The following is a 25482-nucleotide window of genomic DNA, read 5'->3' on the forward strand; positions in this document are numbered from 1 at the left end:
AGATCTGTCAAAGATAGATTTTATAGAACTTATTCTATTTTTTCTAGAAGATTTCTATTTTTACATACATTGATTTACCCGAATTTGAATAGTAATGAACTTTAAAACTTGAAATATTTTAGTCTGTTATAGGTGTTTGATTTTTTAATTTTTTTCTAATTTTTTTTGTGGATGTTGAATTTTATGAATTCTGTTGAGGAATTTGATTTTTTTACATTTTGATATATGAATTTTCTTTTCCAATGAGTGTTCTTTTCTTATTTTTATATGTATTATATTGATGCTTTAACTGTTGGTCATTTAAGGTTGTTTTACTAACTCTTTGGACATCCATTCTTTTCGATACAGTTTTTTTTATAAAAATAAATAATAATTTTTTTTTCTAAATATAATAATTTTCTCTGCCCAGTTCTTTTCTAAGATTTTCATAGTTTATATTTTTTTAATAAAAATAATTCCTGCTACATTGACTATAGCTGAAATAGGATAATGGTCGATTATATCTTCCTGAAAAACAAAGAATTTAATATCTTGGTGATTTATGTTGTAGATTTTCATGAAAAAGTGGTCGAGGCATGTACCTTACCTTAGTCAAGTGACTTCATTTACATAGGAAACGAATTTATTTTCAAAATTTATTTCTTTACTTCTATGGCCTAACAGATTTACGTTCATATCTCCCGTTATTACATGAAATGCATAAAACCTTTTATTGTGCAAATAATTCATTAAACAAGTCTTCGTCGAGTTTTAGGAGACTAATATATTGCGGTCAATAAACTGTTTCTACCATTTAATATTCTCTAAATTTGTTTTTTCTTTTTCTGTTGTTTTAGCAAACTATCGGTTTACGATATACAATGACACATTTATAGCTTAGGCATTGATACCTGAAGTTAAATTATGCATTAATTTTTATATATTTATGCTAAATAAAGATTATTATTATTATTATTATTATATTCTTTCAGGCGACTCCATTCCATCCCCGTTCTTCCCTCCGATCTCCGGCCATGGTGACCTACAGTCATCCCTTATCAATAGCAATCAGCCCAACAGCCTGCCGCCCAACATTGCCTCGCCCCAACAGCCGGCCCCGCAGCACCCCGGGCACCCGCCGCCTTACCCCAACCCCCCACCGCCGGGAGCTTCCCCGTTGCTTCCCATAAACCACCACCACATGTTGCTACAGCAACAGCTGCTACAGAATCCCCACTTTGCTGCTGCGAGGGATAACACTGCCAATGCCAATAGTCCTCCGCCTTGTGGTAAGTATCTCACTTACATATTATAAGATGGAGCGAGATAAGACTGTTTGGTGTGCTTCACGGTTTCAATGTTTAACTGGGTACGTGAAAACACTTATATATGTCATAGGTAACCTAAAAAGGATTTGGATGCGCACAGGTTCAGTTTGAGTAAACGGTCATTGTGGGCGGAGACTAAAATTAAGTGAGATTTACTTTACAGTTTTTAATCTGGCTTATTTTTTCAAAAAAAAAAGTACTACTTTTATTAATGATTAATAAATCAATCGTCTGAAGTAGTTTTTTTTTTACCTATATCCAATAAAAAAAATAAGCAAATAGAAATTAACTGGCTTATAATCTTAAGGATGTTAAACCCTGAGCTGCATTATTCACGGTTGAATACCCTCTTTTAATTAAACCACGTTTTTTCTGGGGGATATATGAGCAGCTTTTACGAGTTTCAAAACAACCATAAATAGCCAACTTAGACAAAACATTTCAGTCATAACTTATATGCATTATTAGTTTCATTTAAGGGCCAAAGGGTTTTAAACCCACGATCGAAGGTGTCGGGTTACAAAATAATCGTTTAGTGAGTTTACACGCTGTTGTCTCGTTGTGGTCGTGCCAGTTAAGAATATAACACTCATTTTTAATTATGGTTATGACGGGTGTGTTTTTATGGGAAAAGGAACATGGATGGGTGTTTGGTCTCACTTTTTTTGTTTTATTTTTCGGGATATTTAAGTCTGTATTTGAATAAGTTTATTTTGTGTATTAGTGGTCTCCTGATCTGAGTGCTCAACATTTTTAAATATGTAAAAATGATTTGCCTGGAGTTATTTGTTTAATTCTAAGTCTTAGGGATTAATAATAAAATTTCCAAATAAGCAGTTTGCCTGGAAAAAGTGAAAGATTTTTTTGACATTTTTTAAAAGAAAAAATAAAAATGCATATTTTAACTGCCTGGCTCAGTTTATCTATATTTTCAGTTTTTTGATTAGATCTCATGGCACATAAGTTTAAGGGTTTGTTAGTTATTGAAATTAATGGTGTCTTTCAATCGTAATTTTTCGACCATAAATGTACTGATAAAATCTTAAATACGAGAATGTAATAGCGTATATTTATTTTCTATTTGTGCCTTTTTTTTAAATTTATTTATTTACAGCCAAACTAAAGTCAGATATATAGTCGCATATCCATGACACCATGAATTTGGTTTTACTAATGTTAACGTCTAAGCCATAGTTACTGCTGACGTCATTAGTCCTTGTAAATTCATGTTAACAGTGAAAACCACAGTATCATCTGCTACATACGACATAAGGAAAACTCGACTATTTCCAACAAAAATCAGCCATTCCACAACCCAAACAAATCAAATCGCATCAGCCACCCGCCTAACTCGATTTTCCACCCTCCCGGGCCTCGGAAAACACCCTTCCACCGATGGTGCATTGGCCCCACCCCCCTCCTCTCCCGCCCTCTATATTTCCCGCGCGTCGTATCCTTAGAATTCGCCGTGTGCCCGCTAGAGAGCGCCATTCGATCCTTTTTCCTGCTAGACACAACATGAACAGTCCTGCGGTGGCCGAAACCTGCCTTAGTCAGTGTGCATTAAAACTAGTGACATAGTTTTTACCGCACGGTTACGGTCGGATATTAATTATTAATGGGTGTAAGGGAGTCGGGGCGATAAATCGAGTGTGTTTATGTGCATTAGAAAGACTGGGTGCCCCTTAAGGGGGCGAATGGAGGCAGTTAAACTCACGTTGGGGCTCCTGTGGGGCTCGGAAACATTTAAGACGGAGGCAGCAGGACGGGGTGTCCCGTCAAGCATCAATGATGGGCTACATTATGGGGTGTACTTGCTTTAAGGGTAAGAATGTCGTTTTTCTGCTTTGGTTCGATGAATCAGTCAGGTGGTCAGGGTTGGTAATTTTGCCTTTTAATCAGGCAGTCAAGGTTAGTTTGACACGTCAATTTAAGGGATGCATGATACTTGAATTAGTGCCATTGTTTTTTCCCTATGACTATCATAGCAATAATTATAAATCATACAAGCTTTGTACGTTCTTTTTTCATTTAATTGTTGGTGCGTGCGTGATGTTTAAAAAAAATACATCCACAAATATAGTCCATGCTTATCTGCAAAACAAACAGCATCCGATTTTGGAAATTTACCTGATAATTTTATTGATAATTCTATTGTTCTGGCTAAAAAAAAAAAAACGGGTTTTGCTTCAGAAATGCTCTTTAATGGTACTGTCTAGACTATAATTAACGAAATGACTAAGGGGTCAATGGTTATAAATAAAGAATTTAATTCCCCAACTGGTTCCGAAATTCCCTGCATAAAGTGGATTTTAATAATATGTTGACAAACAATTTGTCGGCAAATAATCGTGGTCTTCATACATTATTTTTATAGAGAAAAGTGCATCAGGTACATTTTTGTTATGCGTTACTTAATTATACATGACACCCCATTTTTGTTTTTCAACTACATGAAAAAATTACTGTAATATTCAAGTAAGAATTTGGAAATTACTTGCCTGGAATATTTAGGAAAATTATTTTGTCTTCTTCCAGGCATTTGAGTAAGTAGTAAAAAAATGTAAAATGACCATTATTTGGATTAATTTACATATTTTTGTTATGTATAACTTAAATGCATAGGATGTCCCACTTCTTCGTTTCCAGCTACCTGAAGAAATCCGGATATTTCCTCCTTATTCGCTTATATGGGAAAATATCATGGAAAATAAATAGACCTTAAAAATGGTTCATGTAATTTAATCGATTTCTTGATAAATAAAAACAAGTACATTTTTTTATAGAGAAAAGTGCATCAGGTACATTTTTGTTATGCATAACCCAAATGGCACTTTCACATTGGCACCTTTTATTGCAGAAATTACAGAATGTACCAGAATATTTTAAAAAATGAAGATTGATAATATTTTTAAAATTAAAGGCAAAAAAATTATGAAATGAAAAAAAATGTTTATTAACTTTATATTAATATTATTATATAATTATGGATTTTACTTACTTAGAAGATTTTAATATTTTTTTATTTCTTACAGTCATTTGAGTTAAAAAAAATATATAAAATTCTCCCTATTAATGTGGTTGAATTAACTTGGTTCATTTCTTGATCAATGTAAACTAGTAAGTCAGGTAAATTTTTATTATGCATAATTTAAATGTACACGACGCGCAACTTCTTTTTTGACACCTGTCTAAGGGAATGTACGTCTAATGTGTATTAGAATTTAAGGCAAATTACATTAATTAATAACATGGAAATTTCAATTTTCTTCCAGGCAATTGCGTTTAAAAAAATGTAAAATGCCCCTGATTAATGTGGTTTATTTCTTGATAAACAAGTATATTTTTCTACTAAAGAAAAGTGCAACAGGTACATTTCTGTTATGCATAACCTAAATGTATATGACAAGCTACTTTTGTTATCTAGCTACCTGGAAGAATTACGATGTTATTCAAGTTAAAATTGAAGGCAAATTACTTTAATTAATTGCCTGGAAAATTAGAAGAATATTTTAATTTCTTCCAGGTATTGAGTTAAAAAAATGTAAAATAACCATCATTAATATAATTGAATTAACTTGGTTTATTCTTAATTAACAAGTACAATTTTTAATAGAGAAAAGTGTATCAGGTACATTTTTGTTATGCATAAGGCTATGTGCACGATTGTATTCAATATAGAATTTAAGCCAAACATTGGAAATTACGTGCCTGGAAGATTTAAAAAATTATTTAATATTCTTTCAAGCATTTGAGGACAAATTAATTCATCAATGTAGTTAAAGTCATTCAATTTATTTATAATTTTTATAATTAAATGCATATTTCCAGGCATCAATTTTTATCTACTGCCTGGAATATTTCCACTGTATTATGTCAATTTCTATTAAATTCGTTTAAGTTTCAGTTGGCCTAAAAGCCTGGAAGACCCTTTGATCCTTAAACTCATGAATACCCTGGGATTTGTTAACCCTTTGCGAAATTTTACCTTCACTTATTCGCTTATATCGGAAAATATTACGTAAAATAAATAGACCTTGAGAATGGCTCATGCAAATTCATAATTGGAGGCTTTCCTGTATTATTTTAGGATTAAAATTTATGCGCTACTAAAGGTATAATAAAGAAAAATTGATTCAATATACGACCTGTACCATAAACATTCGCAAACAGCCATAAAATGGCTGTCCGGTCAATATTTAAAAAATATATCCCGGTATTCTATTACGGTAATTATTAGCAGGTAATTTGGGTATTTTTCGATTTAATTGCTGTTTAATGTGGGGGTAATTTAGGTTTATGAATTTTAATTTGTTGGGAATTTTAAGCGTATTTTAATACCGATTAATTGGTTTAAAATTTTGATTTTTTTCTTCTTGGAAAATTTGAAAAAATAGCAGATTTTTATTTTTAATATTAGTTTAAAAGAAACAGTCAAAAAGGTCAAAAAAATGTTGAAATTTGAGAAAATATTTTTTTTAAATTGCAGTTATCCTTAAATTTTTTTTTAGTTTTTGTTTAGACAGTTTAAAAAATGATTTTTTTGAAAAAGTTTTAAAAAAGTTAAACGCAGTCAAATTAAAAAAAATTTATTAGTTTTTACTTAATATGGCTATATACGTCGTGCTTTTTTGTGTTACATTTGTTGCAGATATTTCCACTAAATATGATCGCAGACTTATTTAATATTATAATATTAATATATAGTTTGTTTTTTTAATTTTGATATACATAAATTTATATATAAATATATAGTACAAAAAAGGTATAATTAGATTGGGTATTACGGACGAAAAACAGTGATTTTTCAAAAGAATTTCTTACTGGTAAGCTGCTTGGGGTGGGTGGGGGGGTAAGAGTAGTGTTCATGAAAAACGAGTTTTTTGCAGAACATAATTGCCTCAAAAATTAACATAGAATAAAGAATTTAATTTCTCTAAAGTAAACCTGCATTTAAAAGTAAAATTTCAATTGCCTGGAAGAGTTTTCAATTATTTTCGTCCAGACAGTTGAAAAAATTATGAAAATTTGAAAAAATTACATTTTTTTTATTTTCAATATTAGTTTAAAAAAAACAGTCAAAAGGGTCAAAAAAATGTTGAAATTTGTGAAAACATGTTTTTGAAATTGCCGTTATTCTTAATTTTTTTATTATTTTGTTTAGACAGTTTAAAAAATGATTTTTTTTTGAACAAAAAATTTTAGTTTTAAAAAAATTAAACGCAGTCAAATTTTAAAAAAAGTTGTTATAACGGCGAAATTATAAAATAAATATAATTAAATGAATTTAATTCTTTCTTAATTTCTTCACCTGGAAAGGAAAATAAATTCCACTTTTTTTTACAATAAAAATAAATTTTAATTTATTTCAAGTAGTTGAAATAAATGTATGTTACGAAATATGAAATATAGATTTAACTGCAAAATTAATAAATAAATCAAACGAGTTAGTCCTCCAGACAATTTTTCGTAAGTTATTAAGTTAATTTAATTTTTTTTTCTTAATTGCTGAATTGGTTCATATAATGCTCAATTATTCCACCTTCTTTTACTATTTTCTAATTACTTCTCTAAGAGTAATAAATAATGTAAAAAAAGTTGTTATATAAAACTCTAAAAGTAATATTTTGTATCCTATATAGATCCTTTTCCATTAACCTAATGTTTATCGTAAATATCCATATATACATAATTTAGTATCGATTACGTAACGAAAAAATTCGCATATCCCATAAATCTTCCGGACCCTTTGGAAATTCTTTTGCCACTACTGCATCGTTTTTCCAAATATCATGCATTCAAAATGGATTTATTTCTGGAAATACATGCAGGAATTTCCAGTGCTGGTCCATATAAACCTGCGTTTCTATCGTAAAATCTCTTCCTCGTGTATGACCGAGTGACCTCGCTTCGAGACATTTACCCGATTGAGGTGTTTTGTCCTCTATGTATACTATTGAATACATAAGGTTGACATTGGATTAAACATGAGTCGGCCATGTAAACGTGACACGCAATCAAGCATTTCCTCCAATTCGCTTAGGAAAAATTAAAAATACATTTTCTAACGCTCAAGCTCTCCGAGCAGAAGCATAAATAGCAATTAAAAAGGATCTCTTGGGAATTTGCTCCCGGGCAGACACATTTCCGAGACAAAAGCCAGATGCTTACTTTTTCTGCTGCTTCTTTATGCTTAAATACTAAAACTTACATAACGGCATGCGTGTAGATCGATAGAACCGAGCTAAAAAGGGAAAAATGTCCCATCCGAGCTTTTTCGTTGATAGCATTTTCCTAAAGGGTCTTAAAATATCATTTTACAGACTTTTTATTCCCTCTTCAGTCCACCAAACCGTTACGGGGGTAATGGATGTTCTCTTTTGTTATCCTCGCAAGTTAAAGTTAACAAAAGTATGGTTACGTTGCAAATTTTCTTCTTTTGTTGCGTCCTTTTTTTTTATTTATAACTTTTTCTTTATCGGTAACCTAAAAACATAGTTTCCATATTGAATAACCCAACTTGAATGGAACAAATATTTTTCTATGCCGTATCGAATATTAATATACATTCGAGGCGCGTGCATGGCATTTAATATCATCCATTGATGGCAAATCTATGCCAGAGTAACTGTAATTATTGTAAGGAAATTTGATTCCGCTAGCACTTTAATTAAGTAACATATTATATAATAATTTTTTTAGCCATTAACTTTAGTCGTAAAAATTATGATTTTATGATGCATAACCCAAATGGACTCGACGAACTTTTATTTATTGTAATTTGTAATGCACGTGTTTGCTTTAACAGTTTGGCGAGTATATTTTATTAGGTGGCTTTTTATAATGCATAACTTAATGGGTTTCGACGAACATTTAGTTACTAAGCGATTAAATCAGGTTATATTGCTTATAATGGATTTTTTTTACCATTTAAAACAACTATAAAAATCATGGTTTTTATGAGGCATGGATTCAACTAACTTTTATTTATTAGATGTTGGAATGCACGTATTTGCGTTATCAATTTATTTAGTATTGAGGTGACAATTATAATTAATTACTTTTTATAATGCATGACTTCGACGAACATTAGGTTATATTCTTAATAATGCAAATATTTTTTAACCATTAAAAGCAACTAAAATTACCTTGACTTTTTATGATGCATAACCTTATTGGGCTTGACGTCCATTTATTTATAAAGATTTATAATGCACATATGTATTTTTTTACTAGTTTTTTATGAGGCGAAATAAATAATTAATTATTTTTTATAATGCATAACTAAATGGGATTCGGTAAATATTTATTTATTAAATAATATTAATAGTATAATGCAATTATTATTAACGGGAACTATAGTCCCAATATGCCTAGTCATATTTTAATGATGCATTACTCAATTTTACAAATATTTAGCTAATAATTCAGGTTATATTGTTTATAATGCAAATATTTTTTTAACTATTAATAGCAACTATAATATGGGAATACAATGATGTTTTTCGCTAATTTTAGCCGATCCAAACATTACTTAGAAAATGAAACGATGATATAGAAAATAAGTTAAAAAATTGAATTCTCATTTATATATTCCTATCTCAATCTAAAAATTAGAAAAAGATGGAAATAAAATGATGTTTTTTGCGTTTCAACATGAAATATATAGACTTTGCTGTAAGTAACTTTAATTTTTTCTATGCATAACCCTATTGGACTTGACGACCAGTTTTTTGAGGTGATCTATTGAGCAATTTAGATAGGTGATATTAAAATGATGCTACTATTTTTTTAATCAATAATGGAAACTGTAGTCAAAATAATTCATTTTCATCATTTATAATGCAGGTATTTTTTAACTAGTTTTGTACATGAATTTTGTTTATAATTTGCATAAAAAAATTAGATTCAATGAACATTTAATTATTAAGTAGTTTAATTAAGTAATATTAAAATATTTTTAATGGGAACTATAGTCCTAATATTCACAATTATATTTTAGTGATGCATAACCCAATTGGACCCGATCAACATTTACTTATTGAGTGATTCACTCAGGTTATATTATTTATGATCCAAATTTGTTTTAACCATTAAGAGCAACTATAATGATCTCAAATATTAATGATGCTTTACCTAATTGTACTTGACGACCAGTTTTTTGAGCTGATAATTATTAATTAATAATGCATAATTAAATATGTTTTTATGAACATATATTTATTGAGCACTTTAGATGGGTCGTATTGAAATAATGCTGTAATTTTTTTAACCAATAATGGCAACTATAGTCGGAAGTAATTTTTTTATATAATGCATAATTTAATTGGACTTAGCGACTATTTTTTTTATAATGCACTCGATTTTTTCACTAATTGGACTCGGTAAGCATATAATCACCATACCTCAAATATATTATAAAATTACCAATTGGTCATTATTAAAATCCAATTGGATCCTTTAGACCTATTTATTTTCATTTATAGTCTACATATTTTATACCGTTTAGTCAAATTTTTTTGATGCATAACCCAATTGGATTCGTCAAACATTAATTTATTTTTCAACGGTTATATAAGATGTCCGCTTTCTTAAATAAAAATTCAGTTTTATTATTTATTGGGGCATAACACAGACAATACAAGCGAACACAGTTTTTATTATTTTAACTAGAAAATTTATAATAAATCCCAGAAAAAATCAGAAATTAGGATTTCAACTGCCTGCTGGAAGAACGGCTTCAAAAACCCCGAAAGATATGAAAAGTGTATAATAGTGATTTTTTATGAAGCATAACCAAATTGGATTCGACAAATATTTCTTTATTTATTACGCCCTTCAATAGGGCTTCTAATGCGAACTTTTTGATAAATGCCCCCACTAAAAACATTTTACAAGAAAATCGGGAATTTAAATCGATAGGTCACGTCTACGAACCGAACTCCTCGTCTTCTCCCTTTTCCTCCCGCATTCTCCACGACGCAATTTGATAGCGACAACATAAAACGTCCTTTCTCGATGGGAAGTTATAAAATAGATGCAAACCTTTTCGCTGTATAAATAATATCAATTTACACGTCAAATATTCGATTTCACTATAAATTTTATTGTTTGCACTGAGACGTTCGATGAATTTTAAATGTTTGACGTAATATTAAAAAAGGCATTTAGGATATAGTAAGATAAATTTCGGGTGTCTGAGGGTAAAAATTGTTTTCGTGTGTAGCATAGGTATGACAGTACTAAGGGTCAAAGTGAAAAAAGTGTAGAGCAAAAACTACTCTTGGTAGAAAAATATAGATTGTGTCAAAAAAGTTATTTATATGCTGTAAGTTTGAAACCTTTAAGTGCCGCCAATAAAGAAATTCTTGTTTAAACCCGTTTATCTCATGAAGTAATTTTTTTTGTAAAAAATGGCTGGTATAAAAAGAAAGCTACATTTACGTAGAAAACATACCATTAGATTAACATACCGTTAATTTTTGCATCAAGGGCTTTTATGCCTGTAAGTTTTAAATTTATTTTTTTTTGGCACTTAACCACTTTATTTCTTTAATGTAATTCCAAGTTATTAATATTATATTTAAGCATTAGTTGAATCCAATTATTACAACTTTGTGTCAAATGTCCTAAAGTTACTTTAATTACAAAAGTGAAAAATATGTAATTCAAAAAACTTGACTAAAAATATAATAGGAAACTAAAAAATATCCTTAAATCAATATGGATAAGCTAAATCTTGTATAAAAATTAACGCTAATTAAATTAGCTAATATATCTATTCATAAAACAAAATATATTAATTGATAATCAATCATCAGACTCTTCCTACCACAGTTTTTCCCATTACATGTACACTATGATGTATGGTGTACATTATAAGGATACGGATTCGCTAAAATCTCGATAATTGTAACAAAAAGAAAGTTTTGATTGTTTTGACAAATACTAATTTCATAACCACATATATGACTTAAATATCTAGTAACGTATATTTTGTTAATATTATAATTTATCTAAAACAATATTTTTAATTTGGTGATTAAAAATAAAGGGGGATGAAAATGCTATAGAAAGAGTACCCAAAGTGAGTTATTTGGACATTTGGATAGATCAGGATTTAAACTAGAAGTAATTGAAAAGTCTGCCTTTAAAATATATCATTTATCTAGATGTTTGTTTTACCTGTTCTTCAATCGAAGAAACTATATATTGATGATGCTCTAATATTACCACATTTTAATGATTATTCAAGTAATTTATTTCTTTTAAAACAAAATGTATTATCTTGGATACAAAAATTGCAAAAAGGGAGAGATAGTAGGAAAACAAAGATTAACGCAAAAGATACAAAATTTAAAATAATAAAAAAGCAATATGCTGCAAACACATTCCTCTAATTCCTCTAGTGCATCTAAAGAACAATTTGTTGATAATCCTTGATGGTTGATTTATACATGTTTTTGTCTGTATAATGTAATTAAACATTAATTGGTTGTGTTCTTCCTTATAGTAATTAATTATTACTTAGAAAATTGTATTAGTTTTTTGACTAAATAAATGATGTGTTACATTTGTTGCAGATATTCCTACTAAATATGATCGCAGACTCATTTAATACTATAATATTAATATATAGTGTGTTTATTTAAATTTGATATAAATTTATATATAAATATATAGTACAAAAAAAATATAATTGGATTGGGTATTACGGACAAAAAATAGTGATTTTTCAGAAGAATTTCTTACTGGTAAGCTGCTTGGGGTGGGTGGGGGGTTAAGGATATTGTTCATGAAAAATGACTTTATTGCATATTATAATTACCTCAAAAATTCACATAAAATAAAGAATTTCATTTCTCTAAAGTAAACCTGCATTTTTACAATTTCAATTGCCTGGAAGAGTTTTTTTGAATTATTTTCGTCCGGACATGGACAGTTAAAATTTTACTTTCAGATGCAGCTTTACTTTAGAGAAATCTTTACTCTATGTCTATTTTTGAGGCAATTATGTTTTGCAAAAAACCCGTTTTCCATAAACACTACCCTTACACCCCCCCACCCACCCCAAGCACCTTACCAGTAAGAAATTCTTTTGAAAAATCACTGTTTTTCGTCCCTAATATCCAATCTAATTATACTATATATTTATATATAAACTTATATCAAATTTAAATAAACAGTGTTATTAAACTGGATGTTGGGCTATGCATCTTATAGTGGAAAAAGGGCCACTCCTAAAGCCCAAAGATTCTCCCTTGTGCCCTACAGCGTTCGTTTGCACGAGACTTTGCTCTGACGTCACGGGGGATGCTGCAGAGCCGTAACGATCGTGTTTTGGCTACGTCCTCTAAAACCGCTCGAAGGGCGAGAGGGATCGGGATCAAACCGAAATTGTACTTTTTATTGTACATTTAATACAGCCAACAAAATTGGTATTTTTGCATTGAATAGTGTCATCGCTTTTTGCATATTATGAAACTAAAGAAATTTTTTTAAATTATTCTTCTCATGGGGCTTTATTTAATTTATATTATTTATGTAGAATCCACTGCATATTTACCACATGTGCAGTGGACTCGCTTGTTGAAATATTAATTGAAACAAAAGTACGACGTATATATCCATTATTTATTTAGTCAAAAAACTAATACAATTTTCGAACTACTACCTCAAACATACACAAAATAGTTAAAAATAATATGCATGTACAGTTTACAAAAAAAAAAATCATTTTCACTAAAATTACATCCAAAAAGGAAGAACACAACCAATACAGGTTTTATTACATTAAACAGATAAAAAAAAAAGTAAAAATAACCATCAAGGGTACCAACGAATTTTTCTTTAGATGCAGTTTAAAAAAACTTAAGGAATGTGTGCTTATTGCTTTTTTGTTATTTAAAATTTTTTATAATTTCTTTTATATAGAAATAAAATACTTGAACAATCTGGTAGTATTAGAGCATCAGCAATAAATAATTTTTCTGATTCAAGAACAGGTAAAATGAGCATCTAGATAAAAGATGAAATCCTGATCTATCCAAATGCCTAAATTACTGACTTTGGGTACTCTTTCTATTTCATTTTCACTCACCTTTATGTTCTATTGGTAGCTGTCTTTGAAATGATTTCCTTGCTATAACCATGTACTTGGTTTCAGCAATATTCACCCTTAAATCATTAAAAATATAAACTATTATTATTGGTGTAGTTTAAAAATCCATTATTTCATATTCTTGAAAAAAAAAACGATTCAAATTGGTAAAATAGAGAATATTTAATTTGATATTTTTTTATAAAAAAAGTAAGTCTTATAAAAAAATGTTACAAATAAAAGTTAAGTAAAATATAAGAGAGTATATTTATGTGAAAGAAAATTGAGTCTATCTATAATAGAGGTTAAAAAATTGGTAAAAAAACTGTGAATCTCAAATGTTTTAACAATTTTTCACGCTAAAATTAATTTATTCTTTTATTTTTTAATAATAAATAGTTTTAGATTTAAACGCCTTTGGACGTAAACAAAGGGTTTTTCGTGCCCATTTAAGTTATGCATGGCTTTATTTAATTTTGAAAGTTTTATATGGTGCATATGTTTTGCCCTAAAATTGATTTAATTTCATTTATGTTGACTGAATTTAAAAGAAAGAATAATTTGCGCCATAAGGGAATTCCCATTATGAATTCAAGGAAAGATCCAAAAAATTATATATATTTTTTTTGACAGAATTTCCAAAATTTTCAAGCAAAAATTGCCAAATTTAAATAAAAACATTTCGTTAAAAAAATTATCGAGAAAATTATTCGTTTAAATACATTTTTAGGTAAAAAAATAAAATTTTAATAATTTTTAAGTGTTTTATGAAATTAAGAAAGAGCATTGACAAAAACAGAGTATAATAGAAAAAAAATAATTCTAATTTTAAAATTTTCCAAAATCAAAAAAAAAAATCGCCACAAATTGAGAAAATAGAGCATATTTAAAAAAAACAATTTTTGAATCTTAATTTTTTTATGAAAAAACGAAAAGTCATAGAGAAATGTTTCAAATAAAATAGGGTATATCTATGTGAAAGAAAACGAAGTTTACCTATAATAGAAGTCTAGAAATTATTATTATTAACAATTTTGCGATAAATTTAAATAATAATAATATTCTTTGTTTAGCATAAAAAAGCTACATATAAAATACAATACATTTTAAAAAATCGAAAACTTTTATACATTTAGTACATATTAACCAACTGTCGTCATCTTTTGAGTATTTTACCCTAAAATTGATCTAACTTCATTTATAATTAATAAATAATGAGCGAATTCTTAAATAAAAAATAATCTATAAGTAAAATGCTTACAGACATTATTTTTCTTCGTATCCATTTAAGTTATGCATTATTTTATTCAAATTTGTTTTGATTAAAATAATGTTGGTCTGCAGATCATTTTAAACCAAAAATGTCCTCGTGTCCATTTAAGTGATGCACAGTTTTAATTAATTTTTGGGGTGTTACTGTAAAATATCTTAAACTCAAAAAAATTAATTTTAAATTGCTTAAATTCTCAGAAACTTTTTAGAAATATAACAGTTGGAATAATGTAAAGTGCATTTTTTAAACAAATAAGTATTTCTTGTTAGTCCTTTTAAGCCTAGACAAATAGTTCCTCGTATCTATTTCGTTATTTATTAAGTTATGCATCCCATATAATAATTGAAATGTTTCATTTAATATCCAAAGAAAGGGAAGGTTTTTTTATTAGTATAATTTAAGAAAAATTATTTTTAGGAGAAATATAAAGGGAATTAAGATTATGGACATACAGGATTAAAAAAAACCCTAATTAAAAAAAAAAATGTTTGAAGCCTAATTCGGAATCACTGATTCATCATTGACATACGTAATTAGCTGAGAATTATTTTTTCCCTGGTCTTGTCAATAACATTTATTACTCTTAGATGTGAATTATTGTTGATATTTTAAGTGTTTCAACAATTTATCAGGTTAAATATAGGTTGTTTTATGCTCTCAAGTGCGTTTCTAAGTAAAATCATTGTAGTGTATTAAATGGAATTCAAGGAAGATCTGTTTACAAAAGGGAGAAAATTCGGTATTAAAAAAAATTGACACGGGATTAAAATATCTTGTTTTTAAACTCGAATACTACACCTCAAATATTTGATGAAATTTTTCTGAAAAATCACTGTTTTTTGTCCATATTATCCAATCTAATAACGCTGTTTTTATACTAAATATTTATATATAAAATTATATCAAATTTAAATATACAGTGTTATAAAATTAAACATTGAATATATATTTTCTGCAAAAACATTGTTTTTTATCAACACAACCCTTACCCCCCCCCCCACCCACCCCAAATATTTGCCCAATAAGAAATTCTTTTGAAGAATCACCGATTTACGACCAAAATCTCAAATCTAATACCACTATTTTTGTATTAAATATTTATTAATATATTATAACAAATTTAAATAAACAAATTGTGTTTTTAAATTAGATATTACTGACGAAACCAGCTGTTATTCATGCGTATTATTTTGGAAAACAATGATTTTTGTATACATTTTTTTACTGGTAAGTTGTGTGGGGTGGGTGGGGGGGTAAGGGTAGGGTTAATAAAAAACGTTATTTTTTGTAAAAAATAATTGCCTGAGAAAAAAATGCTTTTTAAGAAAATTATGAGTGACAAAAAATCTATAGTTTTTGTATCTATACTTTTCTCACATAACCTTAAGGTTTTCGAGTAAAACGTGAAAAAAAACATATTTTATTTCTCAAAAGCAAGGCATTTCTTAAACTGTAGAATATACGTATATCATATACGATACTATTTCCACAAGGGATAAAATTTCGGCAAAAAAATTGACAAGGGATTTACATATCTAGTTTTTACACTCGATTACTACACCTCAAATATGTGATAAAATGACCCCGGTATCAGATATATTCCACTATGTAGGACACGAGATATATATTTTATAGTTTAAGTTCAACCAAAAATAAACGTTTATTTAACTATCGAGTGTTGCTTGGGTAGTTTATTAGGAAAATCATTCTTCATATTTACCAATGATCCATTTATTTTCACTTCATCTAGGCTCAGTACCTGTTTATTTTTTGGTAAAAATTCGTTCAGCTTTTCACATTTCCTTTAGATTTTGTTTATCTCTATATATTTTACGTTCAAAATACTCTTTCTTTTCATTCCTTATTGCGTTGAATGTAGCATCTCTTTTTAATTCATATCTTATTTATTATTCTTATATTTATTATAAGTATTATTTCACTATAACTTATATCTACTAAAAATTTTAGTTGTTCTCAAGGGAGCAACAATATCTAAAGCATTCAGTATACCGAAAATTACATTCCTGTAATAGAGTATTAAGACCTGTAAGATCAATAGTTCCTCTACTATAGAGTATTTTAGTCTTCCTTAGATTGTTATTAAGCATTACTTCTATCTCTATTTTTTACTGTAACCAGGACCTTTACTTTAAAACCGTTCTTACAGTTACAGATTAAATTATCCACCTCGTATGTATTAAAATCCTTTATTATTACTCAAAATGATTTATTATCTACAATTTTAATAAATTATAAGATCTGTAAAGAGTACGATATTTAAATCATAAAACTGAATGAATTGTACACATATAGGGACAAATAGCCCTTGTGCCTAAAAACAGTACATCCCTGAGCGTTTTAGTACAATCCAGGCACCCTGGCAAACTGTTTTTATTTAAGGAATAACAATCTTGACATCGCGGTAGTTGTAAGGGCTACTCGTCCGGTTAAGACCTGTTGGTTTCAAAGTGCCCTAAATGTTCTAAATTAAAAAATTAATTTAAGAAAAAGTGTTGCGATGGCCGTGTTGCAAATTGTTGCTCGCAGAAGAACCAACCCTCCTTCGACGTTTATTACCCTCTTTTTAGTGGTGGCCCTCAGTCTCTATATAGGCTGTGTGTTCGTTATGATGGGCTTTTTTGTCTATCAAAATTACTTTGCTGATAGAGAAACCGAGCTCTATGGGTCGAAAAGGGCTTAAAATGTAGCTCGCGAGGTGACTGGGTTCGGTTGGAACGCGTTTATTTGAAAACGGGAAGTCGTCGATTTTCCGACGAAGTAAAATAAATATTCGTGGGTTTTAAAATTAAACGTTTTTACAAAATATCGACTCGTTTATGTATATATTAGCTTTCTGGAATTAAGCCTAGATTAGTTACGTGGAATGGTTTGTTGAACAAGGATCTTGTGTTCATTTTTTACTTTCTTGGAATGAATACCGGTAAATCGTTATTTTTTTATATATTTTTAAAATACCAGTATATCTAAGAAAATCCTTATAAATTTATCCATAGAGAATTTTCCTAAAGTATTAAATAGAGGTATAAATTTAGGCCAGAACTGCCTGCAATTGTTTTTTTTTGTATTATACTAAATATTGTTTATTTTCTTGGTAATTTTGTTTTATAATTCAGTTAGACGTTTGTATATTAATAACTTTCTTAGATCTATGGCTATAATTGTTTCCAACAAAATAATCTTCTCTATCAGCCTAAGTGATTTAAATCTCCCTAAAGATTAAACAACGAATTTACACATGAAAGAATAGTTTTTTGAAAAATGAACGCCGGAGTTGGTTTTTTGGTGAAAACGTTCACCCCGGGGGGTAGGAGGCGTCGAAGGTGTGAAAAACAACAACCCAAGTTGGAACTACCCGATCCGAACCAGAGTCATCCGGATGTGGTGCCCTATTGGGACACCGCAGTACCCATTACACCCCCGGCCATGTTTTTACCCCCTGGATACAAACAGTCTTCTTTTAGAAGGAAAAAGGGTAAGGGTCCTTCAATTGTTAAAGAATTATTTATTCAGTATTACGTTTAGGGTACTTAAGTTATACCCAAAAATATCCCAAAATGGAGAGAAAGTATTTGGACTTCAAAGGAAACTGAATGTATTCAATATTTCCGGATAGTTTCAACACTATCCTTGGCAGTACATATTTGGGATTGATATACATGCTTTTTGCTATTTTTTTAAATTAAAATCTATATAAATATGATGAAAAAAATCCTAATTTTTGGCCTATATTATGGCCTGTTGGTCATCTTGCATTATTAGCTTTTTTATTTAGTTACAAATTTTTCGATTTTTTTTTTGTTATTGGTAAATGGTGAAATACTCAATATTTAGTGGAATTTTGTAAAAGTTAATACATCTACCTTTATTAGTTTTATTCTTTGTACTTAATTGCTGTAATTTCTTGGTGACTAATAAACGTTTTATTATTATTAATATTATTAATTAGGGTAGCGTCATTAAGAAAATAATACTGCCTGTTTTACAGTGTTTTTATTTAATGATTTTATTTATTTATTTAATTGCAAACTGTAACGTATCACTTCCAGTCCTGAAAATGAACCTAAATGCTGAAACGTCGTCATTCTTTCTCTCTCTTTCACACTATGGACGTTAAATTTTATTAATGTCCGCAAATTAATATGATTTTCTTTTTATGTCTATTGAGGCTAATTAACCCAAGTCTATTAATAAAGAAACGCTTTGGCATTAACTGAAAATTATTTTTGTGTGGTAAAATTCTCCAGAATAGTGAGATTTTCCTAAGAAAATTATGCCCTAGTTAAAATTGCTTTAACTACACAAATCTTTTACTCAGAACCACGTTTTTACTCTCAAATCCGTCCTCAGGAACCCTCTTATATTAATGTAAAAAAATTGTGGAAATATTTTAGGTTATAACCAAAAATTAATTAAAAACTTTGAAATAAGAGTTTAAAAATGTCAAATTTGTAAGTTAATTGGATGTCTGAGTGGGGTCAAATAAAGCTCAGGTTTTAAATTTTAATAATGGTTTCGGCCTATATTAACCCATCCTCAGGCCGCTACAATGGATATAAGTAATGTTAATTAAAATTATAAAATTACTAGTGTTGCAATATTCAAGCAATCCAATATTTAAATAGATATCGTGCCTACTTAAGTTATGCTGCTAAAATAATTTTGAATTATTAGTATTTTTTTGTCACTACTTGGGCGAATTAAGCATCGACTGCAACTACTTTAAGAAGAGGATAAAGTATCTAACTGCCATCCTCAGGCCGCTACAATAAATACAAATAATGCTTATTAAAATTATAAAATTACTAGTGTTGCCATATTCAAGCAATCCAATATTCAAATGGATATCGTACCTATTTAAGTTATGCTATTAATATTATTTTATTTATTAGTAATTTTTTTGTAACTACTTGGGAGAAGTAAGCATCGACTGCAACAACTACCTTAAGAAGAGGATAAAACTATATAACTGCTCGAAACCATTTCGTCCAAGCAGTTGAACTAATTTTTTTTATCTGAGGAGATTAATTAACTGCCTGGAAAAAGTTTAATTAATTTAAAAAGTCTGGAGCAAACAAGAAATTGCCTGGATAAAATAAATTATAGCTCACCCGTCCTGGACGAAACAAATAGTGAGTTCAACTGCCTGAAAATAAGGATAAACTGCAACCTCCTTAATTGAGAGGAAAAATTAATTAACTATCTCAAAGCATTTCGTCCAGGCATTCATTTAATTACTTTTTTATTTAAGGAAATGATTTTTCAAGTGCCTGGAAGAAGCATAAAATGACTTTAGAAAAGTCTGGATAAAATAAATTATTATTATTTTTTGCAGGCTTTTTAATTGAGATAAGGGACTTAAATGTATAAAATAATAATCTAAATGTCTGCAAGAAAAATAAGAATGAATTTAACTTCCTATAATAACCTCAAAAATTCACGTCAATATTATCATACCTTTTATAATAATTTTGCGAAAAACTCATAAAATGCTAAAAACTGTTGGGCGCCAAAATTACACCCCCGAGCTTCCCAGTATCAATCGATAATATAGACCCTATGATATGAAAATCACCTGAATGAATTTCTGTAATAAGCAAGATAAACCTTTAAAACATTTGTACCACATAAACCGATAAAACACACTTTTTTTAAAAAAGAGTAAAAGAAAAAGGAACAAGAAACAAATTTATAAGAAATAATTAAAAAAATAAGATATATATAGGGTGGTCGGTAATGAATGTGCCAAAAAGCAATTTTAGGTTAAAATTGCCTTAGTAAAATGTCGCTCATAATTGGGATACTAAAATTATATTTCAGATCTGCTTTTTCTCTATAGCTCAAGTTGGTTTTGAGTTATCGACATAAAAACTGGGAATCGAGGGTTTTTGAGGGTTGAGAAATATGATTCTATTTATTTTTTCACATAAAGTGTAATGGCACTAGTAGCACCATATTTACACCCTGTTTTATGCCATAGCTTTCTTACTAGCACCGTTTTATTTTTTTTTATTAAAGTAGCTGATAGAATAATGATTTTTAAGAAAAAACGTGTCCTATATTTATTTCGGTTAAAAAAAAGCGTTTTTAGAAATATTTAGCCCAACAATCAGGCAGAACCTTAAAATCACTTGGAACGTAATGAAAAAAATGTGCAAAACTTTTTGACCCTACCCCACTTTTATCAAAACTATTGCAACTCCCTGGAAAATATTTGAAAAAAAATCCAAATGCTTGGCATAAAGGTAAAAGTGCATCGAAGCTATAAATACTGACCTCAAATTTTCCTTTTTTTTATAATTAATTCAAAGGGGTGGAATATAAGTGGCTGGATCCTAGTTGCTTGCAAATAGAATTTTTTTAAGTTTCCGGAATAAAAAGCGATGTTTTGGCGGTCGAATAAGCAGCAACAAACCTTTGCAATTATGTTCTATCACATGCCCCTAGTAATTTTTTTCTTTTAATAAAAAAGCAGATATTTTTTTTATGCATAAAGCTGAACCAATGACGCGGTCTAATAAGCAACAACAAACTACTAGTTATTTTTATCTACTCCTAGTTCAAAAGCGCTTTTCCTTCCAGTCAGGGTAAGAAAAATGTAACTTCATTTTTAAGGTATTTTTAATTTATAGGGATGTGATGTAACTGCCTGGAAGAGAACATTTTTTTTTTTACTTTTTCATAAATGTTGTGGAAAAACATCAATTATTTACGGCTAATTATTTTAATACACGCTCCAATTATTATTATATCTTATTATTTGTTTTTGTTTCAGTAGTAAATTGTAATTTAGGGTGAAAAGAGTTTGAAGAACTTACATTTTGAAGAATGAACTTTTAAAGGGCCGTTGTACCAGTATTTATTTTGTAGTTCTGACATGACTATATCGGCACAAATTGGAGAGAGAAATTACCCCCAAAATTCAAATATTTGTAATATCTATAATATAATAATAATAGAAAGGTGAAATTTAATAAATGAAGTAATTGATCTATTGTCAGGTTGTATTTTTGACCAACGCAAGTTGTATAGTTAGATCTGGTGGAATATTGGTAAATAAGAATCATAATATGATGGACCTTGGTGAAGAAATTTGCCTATAACTCAAAAAGCCTTTAAGATACAAAAAAACGTTCATATATAAAACTAATGGGTAAGAAATACCCCTTGATGATTTCCTAAGACCAAACTCGCTACGTTCATTCAACACAAGCCAAGAAATAATCTCATTTAATTAAACGAGCTTCATTCTTATTCCAGTTATAAATAAACCAATTAAGGTTTGTTAAAGTTACTTTAGCTCGTCTGACGTTTAGACACTTTTTCTCTTTGTTGCCTCCCATTGGAAGTCGATTTGCATCACTCTTCATTAAAAGGAGTCATTAGTATTTAAATCAAATCAATTATTAATAACTCAAACAATTGGAGTAATAGGAAATTTGATCCTTCATAAGAGCCAATAGAACACTGAACCGTCGATGAACGTTGCGCCCTTTGAATGTCGAGGACTAGTACTAACGTTATAATAGCAGGACATTTAAATTTTGATTATGGCGCCAATTTTGAATTTCCCTCTATTATACTGTGCTCTTAAAATTAGTGGGAAATTAGTGTGGTTTCTTCGGAAACTACAGTAGACAGATTTTGTCTCCATATTAAACAAAACCCTCTGTTTATCACTTTTTCTATTTGAAAAACCCATACATTTCCTACTAGACGCATAGGTTTGGGTTGGGTTGAACTAATTTTTTTATCTGAGGGGATTAATTAACTGCCTGGAAAAAGTTTAATTAATTTAAAAAATCTGGAGCAAACAAAAAATTGTCTGGATAAAACTTTTGATTTGATTGCTCAACTGCCTGGTAGAAATAAGGATAGACTGCAACCTCCTTAATTGAGAGGAAAAATTAATTAACTACCTCAAAGCATTTCGTCCAGGCATTAATTTAATTACTTTTTTATTTAAGGAAATAATTTCAAGTGCCTGGAAAAAGCATTAAATGACTCTGGAGAAGTCCGGATAAAATAAATTTTTTGCCGGCTTTTTAATTGAGATAAGTGACTTGAAGGTATAAAATATTAATTCAAACGTCTACAAGAAAAATAATAATGACATTAACTTCCTATAATAACCTCAAAAATTCACCTCAATATTATCATACCTTTTATAATAATTGTGCGAAAAACTCACAAAATGCTAAAAACTGTTGGGCTTCCTCGAGCTTCCCGATGCATAGGTTTGGGTTTCAGAAATTAAGCAAAAAATTCACCAGTTATACAATAAAGATTAACAGCTGTATACACGCTTGTTAAAACATATAAATTTAATAAAGTCAGAGAGGAATTATTCCCTAATCAATTCACTAGTAATGTTCCTTAGTTACTGTTATAAATTAAATAACTATTTCGATATCTAGAAAAAGAATGCATATTTTAAAGTAATAGATTAAAAAAATAAAATCAAACCCCATTTTGCCACATTATCTGTAGGATGTTACTAAAGACCTGGGTGCAGTTTTTAACCTTTTTTATTTTTGAAGGTATTACATGACAATCCGTCAGTTGTTACACATTCTGTTGTTATCCTGTACCCCAGACCTAAATAAAATATTTTTTTTATTTCAAATATATCATACAAGATATCATTTGGTCACTCAGCAGTGGTGTGCAGTATAAAAGACACTCTATGACCACCAGGAAATTTGCGTAATTAAAACCAGGAAATCTGTGTTTTTTCTTCTTTCCAGAATGGATTTCTCACTTTCGTCCTCTACATTTGAAAAACAACCTACTTAGTATGCAATGTTGCCAATGTCTATATTCGATACAATTTTTTTACTATTTATTTCTTAGTTCTTATAGAATATTTACAATATAATTCACTGCTTTTTCATATAATTCATTTCTTTTACCCCATGCGTTAGCACACCTGAATAAAAAAAAAACAAAGACTCTACACAGAACTAAACACTTGGAAAAAATCTTGTGCAAAATATGAGAACAAATCAATTTAAAAAGGTTTTTGAATAACATAGTGTGCGCCACGGATTAGTGCGCACCCGAATTCGAAATCTGATTGGTGGAACCTCTTGCCTACTTCTGGCGGGAATTTCAAATCAAAAATTAATCTTTTCGTTAATTTCAGAGCCCAAAAAAGATAAGACTGATGGAAGCAATGCTCAGAATGGCGCGATGTCCCCCAACGGAGATGGGCATCTCCAAGTTACCCAACCGGGGAACCACCAGCAGGGAGGGGACGATGGACGTAAACCGGAACGGCCCAACACCTTGGGTCACGGGAAACTCACTAGGAGACTGTTATGTTACCATAGCGAACATTGTAAGTTTTATTCGACCACTATGTTTCATTTAACGGAAATTCAAATTTCATTCGTCAATTTTATTTGCAAGGGGGACATTTTAAATTAGTATTTTTAGTCTTCTTGTTTTAACTTTTTAGGAGGATGTACCTCTTAGAATCTTAAATGGGAATGAGGGCCAAGTGCCACATCATTCAAAAGCGTTCATTTCTTTTTTTAGTGGTAAACTTGCCTGCATTGAGAATTTGGTATTCGGGTTAGTGTTTGCATAAAAACTATTGCATTGGGAATACAGAGAAAAAATCTAGTTTTTTATTTATTATTTTACTTTGACAAAAATTACTTTTTATTTGCGGATGAGCAATTACGCCCTAAGTGTGTTAAAGTCTAAAGGTGTTAAATCGGGTGATCTTGGAGGACATTCAATTGGTTGATCTCCTCTTGACAATCCATTTATTGGGGAATCTCTTGTTCAACCACTGTAGGACCGGAAGAAAATAATGAAGTAGAGCACCCTTCTGCTGAAATATTACCCTCTATATCAAATTGAGTTTCTAGCTCAAGGTACTGATTACCTGTCAAGTTTCCTTCAATAAAAAAGTCTAATAATGGCATTTCCAGGAATACTAACCTAAACAGTTAACAGGGATATTGTGTATGTTCTTCTCGAAAAATATGCGGCACTCCAATATTAGCAATTTTGTTTGTTAATATTTCCATTTAAAAAAAAATTAACATTTATTGCTGAAACAGATATTCGGTAGAATTTGAAGGACTTATAAATTCACAAAACTCTATTTTTTTATCAAAATCATCGACATAGAGTTCTTGAAGTATCTGCATTTTGTATAGATGGGGTTTATGCATTTTCAATTTTTCAGGGCCTTTATAGCTGTCTCTATTATTCCTGTCTGTTCAATTACTGTCCGCAAGGAGGTCGTGGTCAATTAATCGTTATTTTCTTTCTTGGTTTATTTTTGACGTAGAATAATAGAACTACAACTATATCAAAAACAAAGCATAATCTAAAAATCCTTTATCGCTATCAATATGTGTATCAAAATTATAAATAAATACAAACGATGTTTATCTTTTTATAATCTAGAAATATGACGCTAAAACTTAATTATTTACAAATTTTCATTTTTTTTTGTTTAGGACCAGGACTCCTTAAAAGTCAAAAAAAAAATTTTTTTCAATGGGAATTCAATACAGGTCGCAACGATTCTTTGAAAATTATAAAATTTTTTGGGTCGATTAGAGTTGACGTGGGGCTTTGCTGTATAGTTATTGCTTATTGTCATAGTGCCGGAGCTTTTATTTTTAACGTCGAAAGTTTCAGAAATTTGTGATTTTCTAGCCCTTCTGATGGATTAACGGTAACTTTAGGGAAATAATGACTTATAGAAGATGTGTGCGTTTTATCGAGAACTAAAAATTGTATTAAGGTTTTGGTTAATAAAA

At 29.5% G+C, this 25482-nt stretch overlaps 1 protein-coding gene across 8 annotated transcripts in view; it reads left to right on the top strand.

Annotated features, from left to right (window-relative positions):
* The window catches only part of LOC126748203 (phosphatase and actin regulator 1), a 101780-nt gene that overhangs the window by 67131 nt on the left and 9167 nt on the right, over positions 1-25482 (top strand). For all 8 annotated transcript variants that reach the window (XM_050457271.1, XM_050457273.1, XM_050457274.1 and 5 more), the window contains 2 exons: positions 972-1268; positions 23844-24038. In XM_050457271.1, coding sequence (XP_050313228.1) covers positions 972-1268; positions 23844-24038 — 492 coding nt within the window. The remainder of the gene's footprint in view (positions 1-971; positions 1269-23843; positions 24039-25482) is intronic.

Source organism: Anthonomus grandis, chromosome 22 (assembly GCF_022605725.1).
Source record: "Anthonomus grandis grandis chromosome 22, icAntGran1.3, whole genome shotgun sequence".
NCBI classification, from domain to species: Eukaryota; Metazoa; Arthropoda; class Insecta; order Coleoptera; family Curculionidae; genus Anthonomus; species Anthonomus grandis.